At 46.5% G+C, this 22,384-nt stretch overlaps 1 protein-coding gene across 2 annotated transcripts; it reads right to left on the minus strand.

Annotated features, from left to right (window-relative positions):
* Positions 1 to 14,354: 14,354 nt before the first annotated feature.
* On the minus strand, positions 14,355 to 20,463 carry LOC112903289 (4-coumarate--CoA ligase-like 7). 2 transcript variants are annotated; one of them, XM_025972528.1, is made up of 5 exons: positions 19,344 to 20,463; positions 15,358 to 15,526; positions 15,130 to 15,275; positions 14,964 to 15,031; positions 14,355 to 14,691 (listed from the first exon to the last, which is right to left on the minus strand). In XM_025972528.1, the coding sequence occupies exons 1-5, from the start codon at positions 20,385 to 20,387 to the stop codon at positions 14,463 to 14,465; spliced, it is 1,656 nt and encodes a 551-aa protein (XP_025828313.1). In that variant the 5' UTR covers positions 20,388 to 20,463; the 3' UTR covers positions 14,355 to 14,462. The 2 variants fall into 2 exon arrangements, with proteins under 2 accessions (XP_025828313.1, XP_025828312.1); XM_025972527.1 differs by having other exon boundaries at positions 15,358 to 15,544; positions 19,344 to 20,387.
* Positions 20,464 to 22,384: the final 1,921 nt, after the last annotated feature.

The following is a 22,384-nucleotide window of genomic DNA, read 5'->3' on the forward strand; positions in this document are numbered from 1 at the left end:
CCATACTTCCAGTAACTAATTACTACTTTCTATCACACCCGGTTTAGGAAAAGTAATCGAATGCATCCCATATGTGCGCCAGGATCAAGTTCCGCACATACAGTAGATGTCACGTGCGAATATCCGAAGCAATGCATTAACGAAAAAAGAGTATAATAGCACTATATTATATGACTGACAGTCTTAATCTTAAATGAATAAATAAAAGTCGATAAATAGCAGCGGACTTCAACTTCACAGGCAGTTGACTGGGAGACATACGTCTAGAAATCTCCAATCTCTTCAGGAAACTCCGGATAATTATCTTGTTTTGAGCAGCATGGGTTTTAATAAAGCAAGCGTGAGTACACTTATGGTTAGTACTCAGCAAGTGGAGTAAATTATATGACATGCAAGGCTATAATCAAGGAAAAGCTGACATGGTTTGACTGCGATAAGCATTTTTAGTTGGTCAAGTTTTAATTAGACAAGCATTAGCTAAATGTAAGTATGTACCAGCCCTTAAATAAACTAGCTGAGGTGAATCAATCCACAACACAGAGATAAAATAAACAGAACCAGCGATTTAGATCATCTTTAAGTTTAATTATCATGTGAGGGTCCAAGCCGCTCTTAACCGTGAGCACGGCTGATATATCAGTTTTCACTCTGCAGAGGTTGTACACTTTACCCACAACTCGTGTTTCCCTTGATGCCCGGGTTTGCAAGGCCCTTAAACACTTCCAAGGTGAGTGGCAGGGATTCACTACGAGGCCTTTACAAAGATTCTCTAACTTATGACAATCTGCTAAGGTTTCAAGTCAAAGAGGTCATAACTTCCCCTAATGAGGCGGACGCCTTACCCAGGACCATATCACACCATCAAGAGGACCAAGCTATACCCCGACGATGCAACCCCTCTTACCCTTTTGGTAAGATCATCATAAGCTAGAGTTTCTAATTAGTTAGCCAAGACCAGAGCCATATAGTATTGTGGTTGTACTATTTTTCCTGGGTGGTTCTCCATGTTCCAATTGATTCAATAATCTTATTTATCACCAAACAGTATTCCAGAATTGGTAAAACGTGACCATGATATCCAGGTTATCCAACCAAAAATCTATGTAGGAGCAAAAAGCATAGCTACAACATAAATGTAAATATCCAGGTTTAATCAAGGAAGTTAAATTGAAACTAGGCATGTCCTTAACTTGGGATCCATCATATTCTAGACACATGCATGCATATAAAGTAAAGGTGTAATTGTGATATTAATAGGACTGAAACATGATCAAGGACCACTTGCCTTCGTTAGCAAACTGCTGCTGCTCAGGAAATTCTTCAAAGCTCGGCTCTTGCGGACCCTCGAACTGCGTATCATCTATCGTCGTACACAAGCACATACAAGCAAACAAGAGCAAATAACAAGAAACAGTACACCAATCAATATAAATAGAATAAAATAATGTAATAAAACTACTGCTCATGCCGTAAGGATCGCGTGAGCGCAAGAATCGATGAAAACGGAGTTAAAACGAAGAAAATAGGGCTAAAACATGGTTCCAGGGACCTATTTGTAATAGTTTTGAATCTAAAAGGGCCCTAATAGAAGAAACCGAGGGCTAGATTGTAATTAAACCCTAGACAGAGGGGTTAGAACATAAAATAGAGGGATATTGGACGGCGGGTTCTATTTTGGAAAACTATAGGGGCCTAAACAGAAAGAAAATGACCTATCCGCTATTACTTTTGAACTAGAAAGGACTGCAGGTTGATTTCCGGAAAACTTAAGGGCTATTCTGCAAAAAGGCCACGGTTGACCGGTACCCTAATCTATTGACCCGGGGTTAGATCGGATCTGGGCTGTTGGATCAAGATCCGACGGTGGGGATGGGCTGGTGGCTCGGGGCGGCGCGGGAACGGCGGCGGGAGGCCGGCGGTGAGGCGGGGGCGACGGCGTGCGGCGGCGGCTCACCGGGGAAACCGTGAAATCGCGTTCCTGGCCTCGGTTTTGGGCGCGGTTTGGACGGGGAGGTGGAGCGCGATGAGGGGAACCCAATTAGGGGGTTGAGAGGGAGAGGCGGCGGCCGTAGGCGAGAGGCGGCGGGGATCTTCGGTGCGCGCCGAGCGGCCACGGGAGAAGCGGGGGAGAGGGAAAAGAAGGGCGGCCGAGCGTCCTCACCACCACGCGGTGCTCTGGGAGGGTTTGTTCGACGGCGGGGAACGGCGGCGGCCCGAGGTGCGGGCGGCAATGGCGGCGGCAGCGGGCGCGAGGCGGCTGCGGCTTGGGGGAAAACCCCTAGGGTTTGGGCGGCTCTTATAGTGGGCCGCGGAGGCGCCTGGGCGTGCGGGCCCGAGGCGGAGGGCGGCTGGTGGTGCCGCGTCCGACCCGGCCTCGAGCCCGAGCCTGGCTCGAGGTCGGGGTTGTCCCCGACGGGTGGGGGCCACCCACCAGCGAGAGAAAGGGGAAAGGGAGAGGGAGGCACGGGCGGGCTGGGCCGGGGTGTGTGGGCCACGTTCGGGGGAAAGAAGAGAGGGGGAGAAGGTAAGCGGGCCGCGCGGTGGAGGGAGGGGAAAAAAAGGCTGCTGGCTGGGCCGGGCTGCAAAGGGGGAAAAGAGAAAAGGAGAAGGGAGAGGAGGGAAGGTGGCCGGCTGGGCTGGGCCCAAAGGAGAGAAGAGAGAGGGAAAAGAGAGAAAAGCAAAACAAATGCTTTTGAGTTTGAAAATGAAATTTGAATTCAATTGGAAGACAACCAAAATAACAGTGCAAAGAGCATGAAATGCACAAATCCTATGGTTCCCTATATTTCTTTTTATGATTAAGGAAAATTGTTTATCAAACGCCCTATGGCTCCTTTAAACCTAACATTTTATTTAAATTTTTTTTGTAGTTTACAAATTTAGGGTGTTACAAACCTACCCCCCTTAAAAGGAATCTCGTCCTCGAGATTTGGTTAGGCTAGCAAAGAGCTGAGGAAATTCTGCATGTAACTCGTCCTCTCGTTCCCAGGTAGCCTCATCCTCTGTATGGTGACTCCACTGAACCTTACACATCCGGATCCTCTTACTCTGAGTAATTCTCTCTGTTGTGTCTAGTATTTTGATCGGGTGCTCCTCATAAGTCAAGTCCTCCTGCACATCCAGTTCCTCCAGTGGCAACTGCTCCTCGGGTACCCTCAAACATTTCTTCAACTGTGAGATATGAAACACATTGTGCACGTCTGACAACCGTGCAGGTAACTCTAGTTGGTAGGCCACCTCGCCTTTCTGTTTAGGATCTTGAAAGGACCAATGTAACGAGGCGACAGCTTCCCTTTGACCTTGAATCTGCGCAAACCTCTGATAGGTGACACCTTCAGATACACGTAGTCCCCTTCCTCAAAGGTCAACTCTCGTCGTCGAGTATCTGCATAGCTTTTCTGCCTCGACTGAGCCACCTTCAGGTTCTCACGAACAACCTGTACCTGTCTTTCAGCCTCTTTAATGATCTCAGGCTTGAACAACTGACTTTCACCTATCTCACTCCAATACAACGGAGTCCTGCACTTCCTGCCATACAATGCCTCGAACGGTGCCATCTTTAAACTGGCCTGATAACTGTTGTTGTAAGAGAACTCTGCAAATGGTAAGCTTTTATCCCAACTGCCTCCATGTTTTAGGGCACAAGCCCTAAGCATATCTTCCAACACTTGATTGGTTCTTTCTCTCTGCCCATCAGTTTGCGGATGATAAGCGGAGCTGAAGTTCAACTTCGTGTCCATTGACTCATGCAACTTTTGCCAAAACCGGGACGTGAACTGAGTGCCTCTATCCGACACTATCTTCTTGGGTACCCCATGCAAACACACGATCCGGGAGATGTACAACTCCGCTAATCGTGCCCCAGTGTAGGTAGTCTTTACTGGTATAAAGTGAGCCACCTTGGTCAATCGATCCACTATAACCCATATAGAATCATAACCATCTCGGGTACGTGGCAATCCCATGATGAAATCCATACCAATTTCTTCCCATTTCCATTCTGGCACCTTCAAGGGCTATAACAATCCGGCTAGTCTCTGATGTTCTACCTTAACTCTGTGCCACAAATCACAAAGTGCCACATGAGCTGCAACATCACGTTTCATACCATACCACCAATACTTCTCCTTTAAATCCTGATACATCTTGGTACTGCCAGGATGGATAGAATAAGCCGAGTCATGAGCTTCCTGCAAAATTTTCTCTCGGAGGTGATCCACATCGGGCACACATATCCTCTTTCTGAACCATACTGTTTCGTGTTCATCTTCGGTAAAGTCTGGTGCCTTGCCTGCTTCTATCATCTCCCTTATCTCCTGTACCTTAGGATCCTCAAGCTGACCCTTTCGTACATCTTGCTCGAGGGTCGGCTCTACCTCTATAGTGATTCCTTCCATATGTGCGGCAAACCCCAGATTGAGCCGTTCAAACTCTTCGCACAATTCCCGAGGCATCTAGCTAACCATGATCACATTCACATAACTCTTGCGACTCAAGGCATCAGCAACCACATTTGCCTTCCCCGGGTGATAGTGTATCTCCAGATCATAATCCTTGATGAGCTCTAACCATCTCCGCTGTCTCAAGTTGAGGTCATTCTGAGTGAAGATATACTTCAGGCTCTTATGGTCGGTGTATATCTAGCATTTGTGACCCAGCAAATAATGCCTCCATATCTTTAGAGCATGTATCACTGCTGCTAGCTCCAAGTCATGTGTAGGATAGTTCTGTTCATGTTTTCTCAACTGACGGGACGCATATGCAATCACATGTCCCTCTTGCATCAGCACACAACCAAGACCCTGCTTAGAAGCATCACAATAGATGTCAAAACTCTTGTGAATATCAGGCATAGTCAACACCGGTGCAGTCATCAGCCTTTTTCTCAACTCATCAAAACTATTTTGGCATGCCTCTGACCATTCAAACTTCTTGTCTTTCTCTAGTAGTGAAGTAAGAGGTTTTACTATCTTGGAGAAGCCTTCTATAAATCTCCGATAATATCCCGTGAGTCCCAAGAAACTCCGGATTTCTAACACTGTCGTAGGCGGCTTCCAATTCAACACATCCCTGACCTTTCCTGGGTCTACTTCAATACCTCCTCTGGTGATAACATGACCAAGGAACGAGACCTCCTCCAACCAGAATTCACACTTGCTGAGCTTTGCATACAACTGATTATCCCTGAGTTTCTGCAAAACAAGTCTCAAATGCTTCTCATGTTCCTCCTCATTCCTGGAGAACACCAGAATATCATCAATGAATACCACCACAAACTTATCAAGATATTCCATGAACACCTTATTCATCAGATACATGAAGTAAGCTGGAGCATTAGTCAATCCAAACGACATGACTGTGTACTCATATAGCCCATATCTGGTAGTGAAAGCTGTCTTGGCAATATCTGAAGGTCGTATCCTCAGCTGGTGATACCCTGACCTCAAATCAATCTTGGAGAATACCTTGGCTCCCTTCAACTGATCAAACAAGTCTTCTATACGCGGCAACGGATACTTGTTCTTCATAGTCACCTCATTCAAGGCCCTGTAGTCAACGCACATCCGCTGTGTACCATCCTTCTTTTCAACGAATATTACGGGTGCTCCCCAAGGTGAAGAACTAGGACTAATGAACTGTTTATCTAACAATTCTTTTAGCTGTTTCTTAAGTTCTTCTAATTCACCCACTGACATTCTATATGGCCTTTTAGCGATAGGTGCAGTTCCAGGTAGAAGGTCTATGATGAATTCAATGTCACGTTCAGGGGGCATACCTGGCAAATCATCAGGGAAGACATCCGGGTACTCGTTGACAACTCTGATGTCCTCAATCGCATTTGCCTTCAATTGATTCACTGCACAATCTGCTGCTGATGGGAGTGTTGCAATGAACTCGAATCTTTCACCTTCTGGGCTAGTGAGAAGTACTGATCTTTTGGCACACTGAATTACTGCATCAACCTTGCTCAGCCATCCCATCCCGAGTATGACATCGATTCCCTTGGAATCCAGCACCACAAAGTTTGCACGGAACTCTCTGCCCACAATCTTGAAACTGACGCCTAGGCACTGATACAAAACTTTCATATTTCCCCAAGGTGAACTAACTAGCGTGTGGTTGGGCATGGAATGCACGGATATGCCATATTTTGCAACGAACTGGGCAGAAATAAAGGAATACGATACCCCAGAATCAAATAAAAAAGATGCAGGTGCTGAGTTGACTAGAAACATACCGAATACAACATCCTGAGCCTCCTGTGCGGTTTCCACGGCGACATGGTTCACACGCCCGCGAACGAAGTTCTGCTGACCCTTGTTACTCTGCGGTGCCTGGTTGTTGTTTCTGGGTTGCTGCTGCTGCGGGGTCTGCCTCTGTTCGCTGTTGTTGAACTGGCCTGGAGTGTTCTAGCCATTTCCCTTGGGACAACGGTTGGCATAGTGTCCCGCTTCACCACATCTGAAGCAAGTATTACCCCCGGCGGGAGCGGGGGCATTGTTTCTCATTGGTGTGCCCATAGGAGTGCCTGGCGATTCTGCTGAAAGTTGGAGCGCTGCACTGACTGACCTGCATGCTGAGCTTGCGGCTGCTGTTGACTCTGTTGGTTGAAGCGCTGGTACTGACTCTGCCCAAAGTTGACATTTTGTCCTCCTGGGCGGAAGGGTGTTCCTTGCAGGGCGTTGAAGCGAGGATGTGCATTGCTGCTAGACTGCGTCGATGACTCGTATTTTCTCTTCTGCTCACCCATCTCCTTGCGAGCATGCTCCACCATGATGGCTTTGTCCACCATCTTCTGGAAACTGTCAAAAGTGTGCACCATTAATTGATACTTGATAGGACCAATCAGACCCTCCCTGAAGTGATCCTGTTTCTCCTCATCATCTGCGACATCTGCAGGGGCGTAACGAGATAGTTGGATGAACTTGTCCTGATACTCGCTCACGGACATTGTCCCTTGTTTTAATGCAAGGAACTCTTGTTTCTTGAGCTTCATCAGGCCCTTGGGTATGTGCTGCTCCCTGAACTTGCTTCTGAACTCCTGCCAGTTGATGGTGTCGGGGTTGTCATGAGCTGCTGTCTAAGCATCCCACCAATCTGCGGCAGTACCTTCCAGTCTGCCTGAGGCGTAAAGGACCTTCTCCCTGTCGGTGCACTAGCCGAGGTTAAGCATCTTCTCCACAGTCTTGATCCAGTCATCAGCTTGAAGTGGATCCGGTGAGTGAGAGAATGTAGGAGGCTTGTGACTCATGAACTCCCTGTGCCTGTCTCTAGTTGGCGGTGGAGGTGGTGGTGGTGCTTGATTCATTTGAGCCTGCATGTTGGCGATAGTGGTCGCCATGTTGGTCAGCAGCTGAGTATGGGCGGCGAGAAACTGCTCCATCCCTGCGGGTGGCGCCTGGTGTGGTTGGCTTGGTTGCGGATCGGGATTGGTGTTGTTGCACGTTCTCCGTCGCGGCATTGTAGGCTGATCAACTCCTGACCTGGACCTGGTGTTCACCATCTGATTGGGTTAGAAAAAGGAGACTCATGAAATCAATCATGGAAAAAGGGTAGGAACAAGGGTAAGATAAAGATAGTAAAGAAATAGACATCCCCAAAATTTTTACTAAACTATATATTTGTATTAATAGCTTGATATGATTGTGGTCATCACTCCACAACCTATCGCAATCATTACAAAGATCCAAATCACACCATTGTCACAAAACCAAGCACACCTTCACATTAATCTAATTTAACACACTATTAAGATCGTTTGAACTAGCGATTACAAAAGACTATTAGAAACTCCTATCTAGAAAGAAAATATACTCCTATCTTAATTCCTAAATCTATCCTCTAACGATAGCTGGTGCGGTATTCGGGCTCTCCGTAGTGAACGCGCTTGCAAGGGGGTGACTCAGGCAAGTACTCCTTTGGCTCGTCACTGTCGTACTCCGGAGTCATCATCACCACCCTCATCCTTATCTCCACCTGCGGCACCTAAATCACCACCATCTCCTCCTGCAGGGCCCTCATTGCTGCCACTTGAGACCTCTGGATGGTCCTCTGGCAACTCCATGGGCGCCTCCTCAGTGTCGGTGTCCACCCATCCCCCATTGGAATGATCGTAGTAGTAGTAGTCGTCCTCTGGGTTGGACACCTCCTGTGAGTGATGAATTGGATGCGATGGTCCACGGGTGCTCTTACGGGCAGTCTGCTTGTTTCTGGCCATTTGTAACAAAAGTGAGGGCAGCGCGAGATAGAGGACATTTAGAAAAAATGCTATGGGTGACCTTAGAGCAAGATGGCATTTTTGTAAAACATTAACACACTTGAGAGATAAGCATGAGTTCAAGGAGAAAAGAAAAATAGTGATATAATCAAGAAATAAGCAGTTTTCAAAAAAATGAGCAGGCAGAAGCTTGGCTACTAAGCAAGGTAAGACTTAAAATTCGACCATGACTAACTAGGCTAACATTCTACAGTCAACACGGCTCTGATACCACTTCTGTCACACCTAGTTTAGGAAAAGTAACTAAATGCATCCCATATGTACGCCAGGATCAAGTTCCGCACATACAGTAGACGTCACGAGCGAATATCCGAAGCAATGCATTAACGAAAAAAGAGTATAATAGCACTTTGTTACATGACCGACAATTTTAATCTTAAACAAATAAATAAACGTCGATAAATAGCAGCGGACTTCAACTTCACAGGCAGTTGACTGGGAGACATACGCCTAGAAATCTCCAATCTCTTCAGGAAACTCCAGATAATTATCTTGTTCTGAGCAGCATGGGTTTTAATAAAGCAAGCATGAGTACACTTCTGGTTGGTACTCAGCAAGTGGAGTAAATTATATGACATGCAAGGCTATAATCAAGGAAAAGCTGACATGGTTTGACTGCGATAAGCATTTTTAGTCGGTCAAGTTTTAATTAGGCAAGCATTAGCTAAATGTAAGTATATACCAGCCCTTAAATAAACTAGATGAGGTGAACCAATCCACAACACAGAGATAAAACAAACAGAACCAGCGATTTAGATCATCTTTAAGTTTAATTATCATGTGAGGGTCCAAGCCGCTCTTAACCGTGAGCACGGCTGATATATCAGTTTTCACTCTGCAGAGGTTGTACACTTTATCCACAACTCGTGTTTCCCTTGATGCCCGGGTTTGCAAGGCCCTTAAACACTTCCAAGGTGAGTGGTAGGGATTCACTACGAGGCCTTTACAAAGATTCTCTAACTTATGACAATCTGCTAAGGTTTCAAGTCAAAGTGGTCATAACTTCCCCTAATGAGGCGGACGCCTTACCCAGGACCATATCACACCATCAAGAGGACCAAGCTATACCCCGACGATGCAACCCCTCTTACCCTTTTGGTAAGATCATCATAAGCTAGAGTTTCTAATTAGTTAGCCAAGACCAGAGCCATATAGTATTGTGGTTGTACTATTTTTCCTGGGTGGTTCTCCATGTTCCAATTGATTCAATAATCTTATTTATCACCAAACAGTATTCCAGAATTGGTAAAACGTGACCATGATATCCAGGTTATCCAACCAAAAATCTATGTAGGAGCAAAAAGCATAGCTACAACATAAATGTAAATATCCAGGTTTAATCAAGGAAGTTAAATTGAAACTAGGCATGTCCTTAACTTGGGATCCATCATATTCTAGACACATGCATGCATATAAAGTAAAGGTGTAATTGTGATATTAATAGGACTGAAACATGATCAAGGACCACTTGCCTTCGTTAGCAAACTGCTGCTGCTCAGGAAATTCTTCAAAGCTCGGCTCTTGCGGACCCTCGAACTGCGTATCATCTATCGTCGTACACAAGCACATACAAGCAAACAAGAGCAAATAACAAGAAACAGTACACCAATCAATATAAATAGAATAAAATAATGTAATGAAACTACTGCTCATGCCGAAAGGATCGCGTGAGCGCAAGAATCGATGAAAACGGAGTTAAAACAAAGAAATTAGGGCTAAAACATGGTTCCAGGGACTTATTTATAATAGTTTTGAATCTAAAAGGGCTCTGACAGAAGAAACTGAGGGCTAGATTGTAATTAAACCCTAGACAGAGGAGTTAGAACATAAAGCAGAGGGATATTGGACGGTGGGTTCTATTTTGGAAAACTATAGGGGCCTAAACAGAAAGAAAAGGACCTATCCGCTATTACTTTTGAACTGGAAAGGACTGCAGGTTGATTTCCGGAAAACTTAAGGGCTATTCTGCAAAAAGGCCATGGTTGATCGGTACCCTAATCTATTGACCCGGGGTTAGATCGGATCTGGGCCGTTGGATCAAGATCCGACGGTGGGGATGGGCTGGCGGCTCGGGGCGGCGCGGGAACAGCGGTGGGATGCCGGCGGTGAGGCGGGGGCGACGGCGTGCAGCGGCGGCTCGCTGGGGAACCCGCAAAATCGCGTACCCGGCCTTGGTTTCGGGTGCGGTTTGGACGGGGAGGTGGAGCGCGACGAGGGGAACCCAATTAGGGGGTTGAGAGGGAGAGGCGGCGACCGGCGGTGCACCGAGCGGCCACGGGAGAAGTGGGGGAGAGGGAAAAGAAGGGCAGCCGAGCGTCCTCACCACCACGTGGTGCTCCGGGAGGGTTTGTTCGATGGCGGGGAGCGGCGGAACGACGGTGCGGCGGCTGCCCGAGGCATGGGCGGCAATGGCGGCGGCGGCGGGCGCGGATGCTAGGGTTTAGGGGCGCGAGGCGGCTGCGGCTTGGGGGAAAACCCCTAGGGTTTGGGCGGCTCTTATAGGGGGCCGCGAAGGCGCCTGGGCGTGCGGGCCTGAGGTGGAGGGCGGCCGGTGGCGCCGCGTCCAACCCGGCCTCGAGCTCGAGCCTGGCTCGAGGTCGGGGACGACCCCAACGGGTGGGGGCCACCCGCCAGCGAGAGAAAGGGGAAAGGGAGAGGAAGGTGCGGGCGGACTGGGCCGGGGTGTGTGGGCCGCGCGCGGGGGAAAGAAGAGAGGGGGAGATGGTAAGCGGGCCGCGCGGTGGAGGGAAGGGAAAAGGAAAAGGCTGCTGGCTGGGCTGGGCTGCAAAGGGGGAAAAGAGAAAAGGAGAAGGGAGGGGAGGGAAGGTGGCTCGCTGGGCTGGGCCCAAAGGAGAGAAGAGAGAGGGAAAAGAGAGAAAAGCAAAACAAATGCTTTTGAGTTTGAAAATGAAATTTGGATTCAAATGGAAGACAACCAAAATAACAGTGCAAAGAGCATGAAATGCACAAATCCTATGGTTTCCTATATTTCTTTTTATGATTAAGGAAAATTGTTTATCAAATGCCCTATGGCTCCTTTAAACCTAACATTTTATTTAAATTTTTTTGTAGTTTACAAATTTAGGGTGTTACAGTTTTCGACTAGTATCTTGGGTTATTAAAGGGGTCTTGCGCTCATACTTCCAGTACAACTCCATTTTACTGGTTTACGAGTAGAATTACACGCAAGTTTGCTGAAGAGGCCATGCTCCCATACTTTCAGTAATTAATTACTAGTTTCCAACTAGTATCTTGGGTTACTCAAGGGGCCTTGTGCTCATATTTTTCAATACAACACCATTTTACTGGTTTACTGTACTACGTGCAAGTTTGCTGAAGGGGCCTCACTCCCTTATTTCCAGTAACACATTACTAGTTTTTGACTTGTATACTATGTTATTGAAGCGGCCTTGCTTCCATGGCAAGAAGTTTACTAGTTTACGACTAGTTCTGCACATGTTCGACTACTCCGATTACTTGTCTTGACTACAATCCTTATCGGAACCGACTCTGACAAGATTGCTTCATCGACAGTTCAAGCACCAGCGGCTACTTGCTCGATGCCTGGGCTCAGGGGCTGACACCACCCACTGCTATGTATACTCTATGCTCCTCATCTGGCCCCTTGGCTCGGGGGCTCGATGGGACAAGGCACTCAGCGTGTCTCGAGAGACAGCTCTCATATTTCAACATCTGCACGCTGTAAACTTACTCGACAATACCCGATCCAAGAGGCATTTTAAGATTTAACCTGGGCAGAAGTTTGTTAACCATTATTTCAGGGATGTTATTCCGAAATAAGGGGTTTGTTCAAATTATTACCTAGAGGTCTTATTTAGTCATTGGCTCGGGGCACAAAGATGATTTGAGAGGTAATTTTGGGTGTTTATTGGGGATGTTATTTGTTTCACTATTTTTTCAGGGAATTCATCCCAAAAGAATAGGTTTTCAAATTTACTACACCAATTTGCCCGTGTTCACCATCAAATCTTTACCATCATATATATTGCATGCCATGATTCTTTGGATACTTTATTTCAAAACTTGGGGATTTGGATTCAAGACTCGGGGCACAGAAGACTCAAGATTAAATTAATCCTTAGCCTAATTCTACGAGTCAACCTAAGGCTCGGAGGCTACTTCATATGAAGTGCGAGTTTAATCGCACCCCATATAAAGAAGACTGGACAACTACTCGGGGCATGAGCACCTCACAGCCTCGACGCAGCCGAGGAAGTACTCGAAGGATACCATCAAGATGAAGTTCGGGAAAACTCAAAGACGCCTTTAAAAGTACTCGAACGCCTGCAGTACTCGGCTACAAAGAGCTCGGGGGCTTGTCAGACCCGGGTACACGGGACTTACACGTGGCATACTTCTCCTAAGATATAGGATGGGGCATGGCCCATGCCCTGCATCTATTGTAACTACTCATAGTACAGTAGGACTATACGTACAGTAGTGAAACTAGTCAGACACAGTAAGTAAACTATCCGAGAAGTACTCGAGTAGGACTCCTAGGCTTGTACCCGACTAGGACTTCCATGTAAACCTGTCCCCCCAGACTATATAAGGGCGGATAGGGATCCCCTCGGGGACAATCACCATCAAAGGCAATACAAACCACATAGGACGTAAGGTATTACGCTCTCGGCGGCCTGAACCTATCTAAACCTTGTGTTCCTTGCACCTTCGAGTTCCTGATCTCGGCGACACCCTACCTACAAACTCACCACCTCGGGGTATCCCTCGGTGGGCGTAGCGGTAAAACACCGATAGGGTGCTCGACCAGGCTGATTTAATTGTGTGGGAAGTTCTGACCCTGCATTGGAAGTTCTGATAATCACTTGATTAGCACATCAACGGCTGGTTTTTGGGGCTCGGGTATTTATACCCCTTAGCCCCTCTTTCTTTTGCTGCTAACCTAACACGAACACAACACTTCCTAGAGCTTCAAATCCTTCTCCTCAATCCCTACAAGAGCTAATTCTTGAGTTGATCCGAGCTAGGGCTTAGGTGAGAGCAAAATTGAGATGTGAGGCTTGAGCACTTGAGTGAGAAGGTAGCCACGTTCATCTCAAGAGCACTTGAAGCATCTTCATTCTTTGATTCGCATTTGTTACTCCTAAAGCTTGCTTCTAGACGGTTAGGTGTCGCCCGGTTGAGCGTCCTCTTGTGTGTGCGCCCTGAAAAGTTTGTATTACCTATCCTTTGTGGATTTCATAGTAAGTGGCTCATCCTCCTTTGTGGTTGATTGAGGGAGAAAAAGTTTGTATTACCCTGCTCTTTGTGAGCTCCTCAATGGAGACGTAGCTTTCTTAGTGGGAGTGAACTTCGGGAATAAATCTTTTATCTCTTGTTCTTGTTGCATATATCTAGTTCTTGGCAACCTAGAGTTTGTTTTGTGCCGATCTATGTTCTTGTGTTGTTGTGCTCGCAAAGTTCACTTGCAGAAGCCTCCTAACATCAGTGGTGAATTTTTGATTCAGTCAAGTTCTACAATTTCGAGTTTAATTTTATGTTTCGCATAGAACTTCATTTCGTCGGAAGTTCCAGTCCAGTGTCGGAAGTTCTGGTCCAGTGTCGGAAGTTCCGGTCCATTGAAACTTCCTACACAGTGTCAGAAATTCCGTTAGATTTAATTGTTGCGAATAATTTTGCAGGATTTTTTAGATATGCCTATTCACCTCCCTCTAGATATCACCAAGATCCTTTCATATTGTAGGGTGGGGCATGCGTGCGGAGGTGGACTGCAGGATGGGGCCCACTATCACGGATGGACAAATACTATGGGATAGGATGGACGACTGACCATAACAGAAATCAAGGCAGTAACCTTGTGTGGTTTAGTAATAGTAGAGATAGGTAGTATTTTCAAACAATGACCATCATGTACCGAATAAAGGTGATGTGTCCAAAATCCTTGGGCTTGGTGGGTCCTACTTTTTCGATGAATGGCTTTGTGAATCCAGACTTTAAAACCAAGCAAGTTTCTATAAAAGTTATGCATCATATCTGACATGTACCACACGACATGCCTGGTCTTGGCTTGGCTTGGCTAGTAGATATACGTGCGTGGATAGAATTTTGCACCATGTGAAGTCTTTTAATCGCACTAATTATCTTTACACGCAATGTTGTACCGCATCTCTGTCTCTCATACACACAAGTTCAAAAACAAAATTCACAACCTAGAGACAGCGCTATACTGCACATTGTTCGCCAGCTGCCATCTCAGTATCTTCCCAGCTGGAGATTTTGGTATGGAGTCGACAAACAGCACCTTGCGGATCTTCTTATACGGGGCTACCCGCTTCGCGACATGGTCCATGACTTGAGCCTCGGTGATCTTGCTTCCAGGTAGTCTCACGACAAGCGCTATCGGTATCTGCCCTGCCTCCTCATGCGGATACCTGCAATGCAGTGCAACTATATTATTCCTGCCAAGAACTATGTAGATGACAATTGAGCAGTCGGAGCACACTTGTGTGCCTCGGCCATCTTTGTTCTAGTATGTCAAACTTAATTACATTCGAGATCTAGAACACATGGACCGAAAAAGATCAAAAAGATCAAGACACAAGATTGATTTAGAGTATCTGCAATTGTATATATATATGGTTCGTAGATCAGAGAAGCAGTTGGCAACAGCCCGACTGCTAATGAGGTGTTCTAGTGGACTCACGGCATGACTGCTGCATCGACAACTTCTGGCAACGTTTGCAGGACGAGCTCCAGCTCCGCAGGTGGAACCTGCAGTGTTTAACACACAGGGGCAAATGATCAGCCTCTGAAGACTCTAGCTTGGCATTTGTTCTGAAATCCGAAACTAAGGGTAACCAAACCCAAACCTGATACCCCTTGTACTTGATGAGCTCCTTCAGCCTATCCACCACGAACAGGAACCCGTCCTGATCGATGTAGCAAAGGTCCCCTGTCTTAAGCCAGCCTTCAGAGTCGAAAGTGCTGGCGTTCGCCACATCGTCTCCAACGTATCCTGCAAAGGTTGAGCTCATAAACATTGCCAAAATCTGGACTAAAGTTAATATGTAGAGCAGCCGGTATTCGACTCTGGTTACCAGTCATGACGGCAGGCCCTCTCACCAATAGTTCCCCTTTCTGCCCCACGGACAGGGGCTCGCCGGTTACGTGGTCTACGATCTTCACCTCCACGTTCTCCGAGACACGGCCGGCGGAGCCGATGCGGCTGCACTCCTCCCGACCGATCATCAGTGATATGCCACCAGCCTCAGTTGAACCGTAGCCCTGAAATTCAAGATTCAGTTCGAGAGGAAAACTGCATGATAGCATTTCTGTTACAAGGACTTGCTAATTCCTTTAGATGGAACAAATGCACAAGGCAAATTCCGTTGGAGTTTGGAATTCTGCTTAATGTATACCGGTAAGAAAATAAGGTGTGCGTCTCGAGAAAATCCTACTCTTTTTTAAGCGCATCCGTAGTGTGTGAAATAAGATCTTATAACCCTTGAGGTCGACCTCATACATAGCAGAGTAGGTTCTAGGACCGGTCTCGAGCTTGAGACCCGGCCTGAATAAAAAATGGGAGGGAGGGAAGCGCGTGGTGCAGGTTGCGGATGAGCCCTACTCGTGACCCGAGGAAAGATTGGGGGTGTTGGGTGATTTTTTTTATTCAGATGTGGGTCCTACCCTTATGACCGGCATGGGCATTATACATAACAGTGCAAACCTCAACAATACGCGGGACCCGCCATAAGACCGGCATTATACACTCCTGATGCCCTAAGACCAACGCAAGTGAGTTGACTCCAGGACTAGTGACTCGGAGAGGCCAGAATTGACTCAAAAGAAGAAGAAAAACTACATTGACAAGTGGAATTCGCATGGTTTCAGAATTGAAACTGTTCCTCTTCTTGAACTTTGAAGTCTTAGGACTAAAAAAGACTCGGCAGCCTTAGGGGGCCCAAGTTCTACAGGTATTGCAAGAGGCACATGCACTGTACGTATGATGGTGCGATGAGGAGAGCAGTATGGTCTAACAAAACCTGCTTATTTTATTTCAGATCTGGCCCCTCATTGCATCGTACTCCCACGAGGCCCCACGAGGTTTAAACCAGATCCATCCTTGCGTGATTTGCGATTGGTTGCTTGTACGACGAGATACACATCCTCTTCTCTGGCTGGAGCTGACACTAGCGGCCTGGTTGCTTTCAGAATCAGTTATTGTGTGTTTGATCCGGTGATTTATTTTCAATCCGAATGGTACCAAATGTTTAGATATCAATTAGAGGGGCTAAATATGATCTAATTATAAAACTAATTGTATAAATGAAGACTAATTTATAAGACGAATCTATTAAACCTAATTAATTCATCATTAGCACATGTTTATTGTAGCACAATATTATCAAATCATTAACTAATTAGGTTTAAAATATTCATCTTGCGAATTTTAACCTCCATTTATAGAATTAATTTGGTAATTAATATATATTTAATACTTCTGGTATTAAACATTCGATACGAGTGCAACTTATTTTCCGTCCTTAGAACCAAACAGCATCTTATTCGGGCTATGCTCGTCAACCCAAATCTTCAACTCGACTTAGTTGCAGCGCGCGGCGGCGCTCGTCGACGCGCCCGTGACCAAGCCAGCCGCTACCGGAGCCGGTCGGCGCGACCGAGGACACACCAACCAAACACCACGACGTCGACGTGGCAGCACCCTGTTCCTTTGACGTGGCACCTCGGCGTAGTGAACGGTCTCCGTTGCTACGCGATGTTTGCTGCTACGTCATTTTTCGTTAAAAACATGTCGTTTCAATTCAACGGAGGCATAATTCCCTGGCTCGATCCTGGTATGGCCCGGACCAGTGGTTGGTCGACCAGGGATCTGTTTGGATCCTTTCAAATTATAAAATTTTTAGCGAATCTAGATTATTTTTATTATGCATTTAGATAAATACTATATCCACACTATATTTAGATATATAGTAAAAATTACATATCTAAATTTACTAGATTTATCAAACCAAAATAAGGTAACTAATTTTAGATGGATCCAAATGGAACCAGCTAATACGCAGCTAAAGTCCATCTAACTAGCTAAATAACAATTATCCAACTAATCAGCTAATGGATTAATTGGATGGATGCAAACAGGACATGGTTCCCTTCCAAAAGTCAACGGTTTAACGGAGTACTACCAAGAAAATTATCTTGAATGGTACAACTAATCTCTAGTCAATTCTACGTGACCTCAGTGGCTATTTTTCAGAAAGGTTCAACAATATGAGACCCACATACATGTCTATTGTAACTTACCTTTGCTCTAACTAGCAAGTTCGATCCTACATCATTTTTCCTGAGACATGTTAGAGGGGAAACTCTTGCATCTCCCCAGAGGGGGAGAGAGAGAGACACGAGGGGAAGAATGAGGGCAAATGAGCGAACCACCCCTTGCTTAATTTCTACTCCCCTGCTCCAAAGGACACGTGAAAACAACTGGCTTGCTAAACACAATTAATGCTGCTCACCGGCCGAAAAATCAGCTTATTTACAGGCAATGAGGCACGAGTAGGTAGCCCATGCCAACCGCGATAGCTACATACTTTGCTCATCTTGACCAGAGGTGGGTTCATAAGTTTTCTCTCCAAAAAAACACAAGCCCAATGTTTTAACGGGGCACCAAGAGTTGGCTTATTGTAGTTTTTCTCATTGATATGATTTGAAGAAATAGGTTTCTTCTCGTTCCAAATTAAATGGGGTTTTAGGATAGAAAACACAAGAATTTAATGCAAAAACTTAAACTAAATCCTAAAATTCCCTAAACGGACCCTTGATGATTGAGACCTCACAGTTTTTGGCATCCAAATGAATGTCATTATTTCAAGCTTATTATTGTTCACAAAAGAAGAAATTTGGTATCCACTATTTTCTTGTTCTCTCTGGGACGCAGATTGGGACAAAAACAGTGGTGGATTGGATACTATCGGCGGATTCATACTTCTACCAACTGACTACACAAAAAAGTTGGTTTTTCCATTGTCCATTAATAACTGCTCCATCTGTTGTTAAATATATGACTTTTAGAACAAACTAATTAATTTATTTTAAACTAATTTGTTGTAAATGTCACATATTTTTTAAAACCGAGGGAGTATAACATAGCACATGTTATTTTAGGCATGCCAACTAATAATGCAGCGTTGTCATAGTCATACAAGTCGATTTCAATAACTCTATTATTTGGCAAGCTGAATAATCCGCTAGAGCTAGGCGTTCAAAGTATGGTATGCTATTTAAATCCCTGCCTGCTACGTGAGGGAACTAATCTTCTTTTCTAGGATCCTTTAGTTATAGAAAATAAAATCCTTTGAACATTCACTACTAGTGACGTAGGCGAGCTTTAATTTGATCATGTGGTTCAAAGCTGACCATGCAACCTTTATATTTAAAGAATTGTTTTGCTGATTTTGAGTTTTCTCCGGTCCCTCCCTACGAATTATGACTTTGATTTGTTCTGACACTGACCCCCTACAAGAATTGATTGACGAGCACCGGCAACGCGTCATCCCTCTAGTTAAGAGCATTTAAAACGAGCCATGAGGTACATGTTGCAACAAAATAATTCTGTCCCAACAACATATCCTTCTCACCCAAAAGGCCAAAACAGAACTAGCTACACATCTGTTCACGCGATTCTCTTAGTGGACACAACTATTTCTAGTGCCTCAGCAGCAAGGTCTTTCGAGTGAACTTGCCGCAACTGGATGAAACTTTCTATTTCTCTTTATGTAGATACCAGGTCTGAAATTATGAAATGGAAATGCGTTCGTTCTAAGCTGGTAAATCATTTTTGGTAGATTTACCGGAGATCCAAGATTTGCAGAAGACGAGCAAAAGTAAATTTTCAATTTCTGGTTTGCAAATCGAATCGAGGTGACTACCACAACGATGCTCACAATAAGTTGAGGCAATTTTGTCGGAAAACAGTGTATATACGGGAAAGATAATTGATGGTAACAGAAGACAATGAGAACGAAAAAGGGGAAGTGATAAGGAAAGCGACATGGCGAAAACTTACCATGCAGAGATCAACGTTGGGGAAGCGCAGCCGGAACCTCTCCGCTGCCGTTGTCGGCAGCGGCGCGCCGCCGCATACCACCCGCTCGAGGGCCTCCAGGACGCACGGCTCCTTCGCCATGGCCATCACCACCGGCGGCGACGCCGTCATCTCGGTGACCGCCCACCTCTCCGCCGCCTCCACCACCCCTTTCACGCCGCGCCGTGCCACCGCGTCGGTCACCAGCACCGTCGTCTGCCCCAGCGCCACAGCCTTCAGCGCGAAGTAGAACCCCAGGGAGTGGAACATGGGCGCGCCCAGGAGCATCCTGTTGCAACCATGCCTCGGCTTCGTGGCCAGAGCGTGGGACCCTGCCGCCATGGCGATGAAGTTCCGGTGCGACAGCGCCGCCGCCTTCACCCGCCCGGTCGTGCCTGACGAGTGCTGGATTGCGGCCGTCTCCGATTGGCGCACCGCCACCTTTTCCGGCGCCAGCCCCTCCCCGCGGCCTTCGCTGCGCAGGAAGGAACGGAATTGATCGGAATCGAGGAGGACGGTAGGGAGGCCAGCCGGCACCTTGGCGGCGGTCGACGACACGGCGAAGGCGACGGAGGCCCCGGACAGCGCGACGAGGCGGGCGACCTCGGCAGCGGTGAGCGCCGGGTTGGCCGGCGACGCGACGGCGCCGAACGAGAGCAGCGCGAAGTAGAGAACCGGGACGTCCAGCCGCGCCGGCGCGAGCACGAACGCGACGTCGCCGCGTTGGAGCCCGAGCCGCGAGCGCAGGGCCCCCGCTAGCGCGCGCACCTGGGACCGGAACGCCGGGAACGACACGGCCTCGCCGGTGGCGGCGTCAAGGAGGGCCGGGTGCGCGGGGGGCGGGGACGGCAGGAGCGAGAACGCGAACGCCGGGAACGAGAGCGGGGCGTCCTTTGGCGGCAGTGGCACCGGCGGACGCAGGCTGCGGAACGTCCTGGTGGCCTCGCAGTAGCCGCTGCGGCCGTCCACGCCGCCGGGAGCAGCGATGAAGGCGTCGGCACTGGCCGCGGGCGCCGAAGTGGCCATTTCCTTTCGGCACTCACTCGTGACTGAGCGAAGGACTTGGCGCAATGCGGACCCGGTGGTTGGTGATTTTGTCGGGTGGCTTCTTCGGTTTTTATAGAAACGGTGTGGCCACTTGGTAAGGCTATGGCCATCAGTGGCGCAGTTTCTGAGGCCAAGAATCTGGTCAGTGGCAAAGGCTACGGTACAAGTGTACAAGCCGGCAGCCAGAGACGCGGAGTGCCACTTGGTAGGTGAGGTGTCCTTTGAATATTCGTGTTTTCTGAGATTAAAGACTCAGAAGCCGTAAGCCAAACGTTTATCATGTGAGGAGCAGTAACATTGAAGCTACAGGACTAGAGGGGGTTAATGTCGATGATGACAAATGACGGAACGTGTCGAATGAGGCCTCCACGAATGGGTGCGGGGACGATATACAAGCATGAGTTAATGATGATTTGACAAGGTTAATTCACTAGTACGGGATGGAAAGGATTAATGACCGGTTGAATCAGACTTCTACATATTTTCTTGTGAAAATTAAAACCTACACAAAAACTTAATCATCGTATGTGAGTGGCAAATCTAGAATTTGAAGTTAGCGTGGTCCAATAGAAAAAAATTCTTAATAAAGTGTCTTATAAAGAGTCTTCGGATCCACTATTAAGTATGAAATTTGCCTTAAAATTAAGTAACTTACGCAAAATAAGTTACAATACTAAAATAAGTTACAATACTATTTTTTTTCTCGAGTCTATGCTGTCTAATGGCTATGAAAATCTCCACTATATCATCTTTATCCAAATTGAAGAAAATATCTCACTTACAATCCTACGGTACATCACGTATTTAGTTACTCCTAACATGGCAACCAATATAGATGCTGTCCAATTGCAAACTTGTAGTGCGAGTGTGCGAGCTAATTATTGGCTAGGAAAAATGCTAGCTTGTTGCTTGGTGCATGCGAATTGCAATGCGGATGCTCTAGCTGCCTTCTGCCTTCTTGCTACGCGCCAGCGACTGTGCCGGCCGAGTCGCAGCCGCTGCACCCCCCTGTCGAAGCTGGCACCAGGGCCTGAAAGATTTTGGAGGAGCGTGGTTGCTCATCTCAGCACACCACGGCTATGTTATATAGGAGCCAATAGCTCTGGAGATTACGAGATCAAGTTATAGCAGTTCAGTTTGGTTGTAATCGTATACAATATGGACTTAATTCAAACTACTCTATCTATAACCAAACCGAATACTCTACAGCTCAGAGATATTGTTACATACGACACAGAAGAGTCCATGACTTCTAACAGCCTCCCTCAATCTAAGCTCCTTCTCTCTTTTGGAGATTTAGATTGCCAACGAAGTCTTCAAACTTCCGAACAGGTAAAGCTTTAGTAAACCCATCTGCGAGTTGATCATTGGATGGTATGAGCTGAACTTCTAAATGTTTGCTTGTAACTCTTTCTCTTACAAAATGAAAATCAATCTATATGCTTTGCTCGCGCATGAAAAACTGGATTTGCTAACAAGTATGTAGCTCCCAAATTGTCACACCACAAACATAAAATTTGTTGCAACTTGACACCAAGTTCGGCCAACAATGACCCCAACCAAATGACTTCTGCAGTAGCATTTGCCATGGCCTTATACTCTGCCTCAGTACTCGACCTTGATACTGTTGTTTGCTTCCTTGCACTCCACGAGATCAGGTTTGCACCGAAAAATACAGCAAACCCACCAGTTGATTGCCTATCATCAACACTGCCGGCCCAATCAGCGTTAGAAAATGTGATGATCAAAGTAGAACCAGATTTCTGAATCTTCAACCTCATATCCATAGAATACTTAATGTATCTCAAAATTCTTTTGACCGCTGACCAATGAATATTAGTTGGGAGTGCAGAAATTGACATACTTTGTTGACTGAATATGCAAAGTCTTGTTAAAGTCAAGTACTGTAGAGCTCCAACAACGCTCCTGTATCGTGTAGAATATTCAGCTCATAAAACTTCTCCTTTAAAACAAGA

This window comes from Panicum hallii, chromosome 8 (assembly GCF_002211085.1).
Source record: "Panicum hallii strain FIL2 chromosome 8, PHallii_v3.1, whole genome shotgun sequence".
In the NCBI taxonomy this organism is placed as follows: Eukaryota; Viridiplantae; Streptophyta; class Magnoliopsida; order Poales; family Poaceae; genus Panicum; species Panicum hallii.

Excerpts from the sequence above, each read along its gene's own strand:
- LOC112903289 (XM_025972527.1), bottom strand. The coding sequence starts at position 20,387 with ATGGCCACTTCGGCGCCCGCGGCCAGTGCCGACGCCTTCATCGCTGCT. Across the intron at positions 15,032-15,129 it reads TCAAGTACAAGGGGTATCAG|GTTCCACCTGCGGAGCTGGA; the intron begins GTTTGGGTTTGG and ends TAAACACTGCAG. Across the intron at positions 14,692-14,963 it reads GTCGATGCAGCAGTCATGCC|GTATCCGCATGAGGAGGCAG; the intron begins GTGAGTCCACTA and ends ACTGCATTGCAG.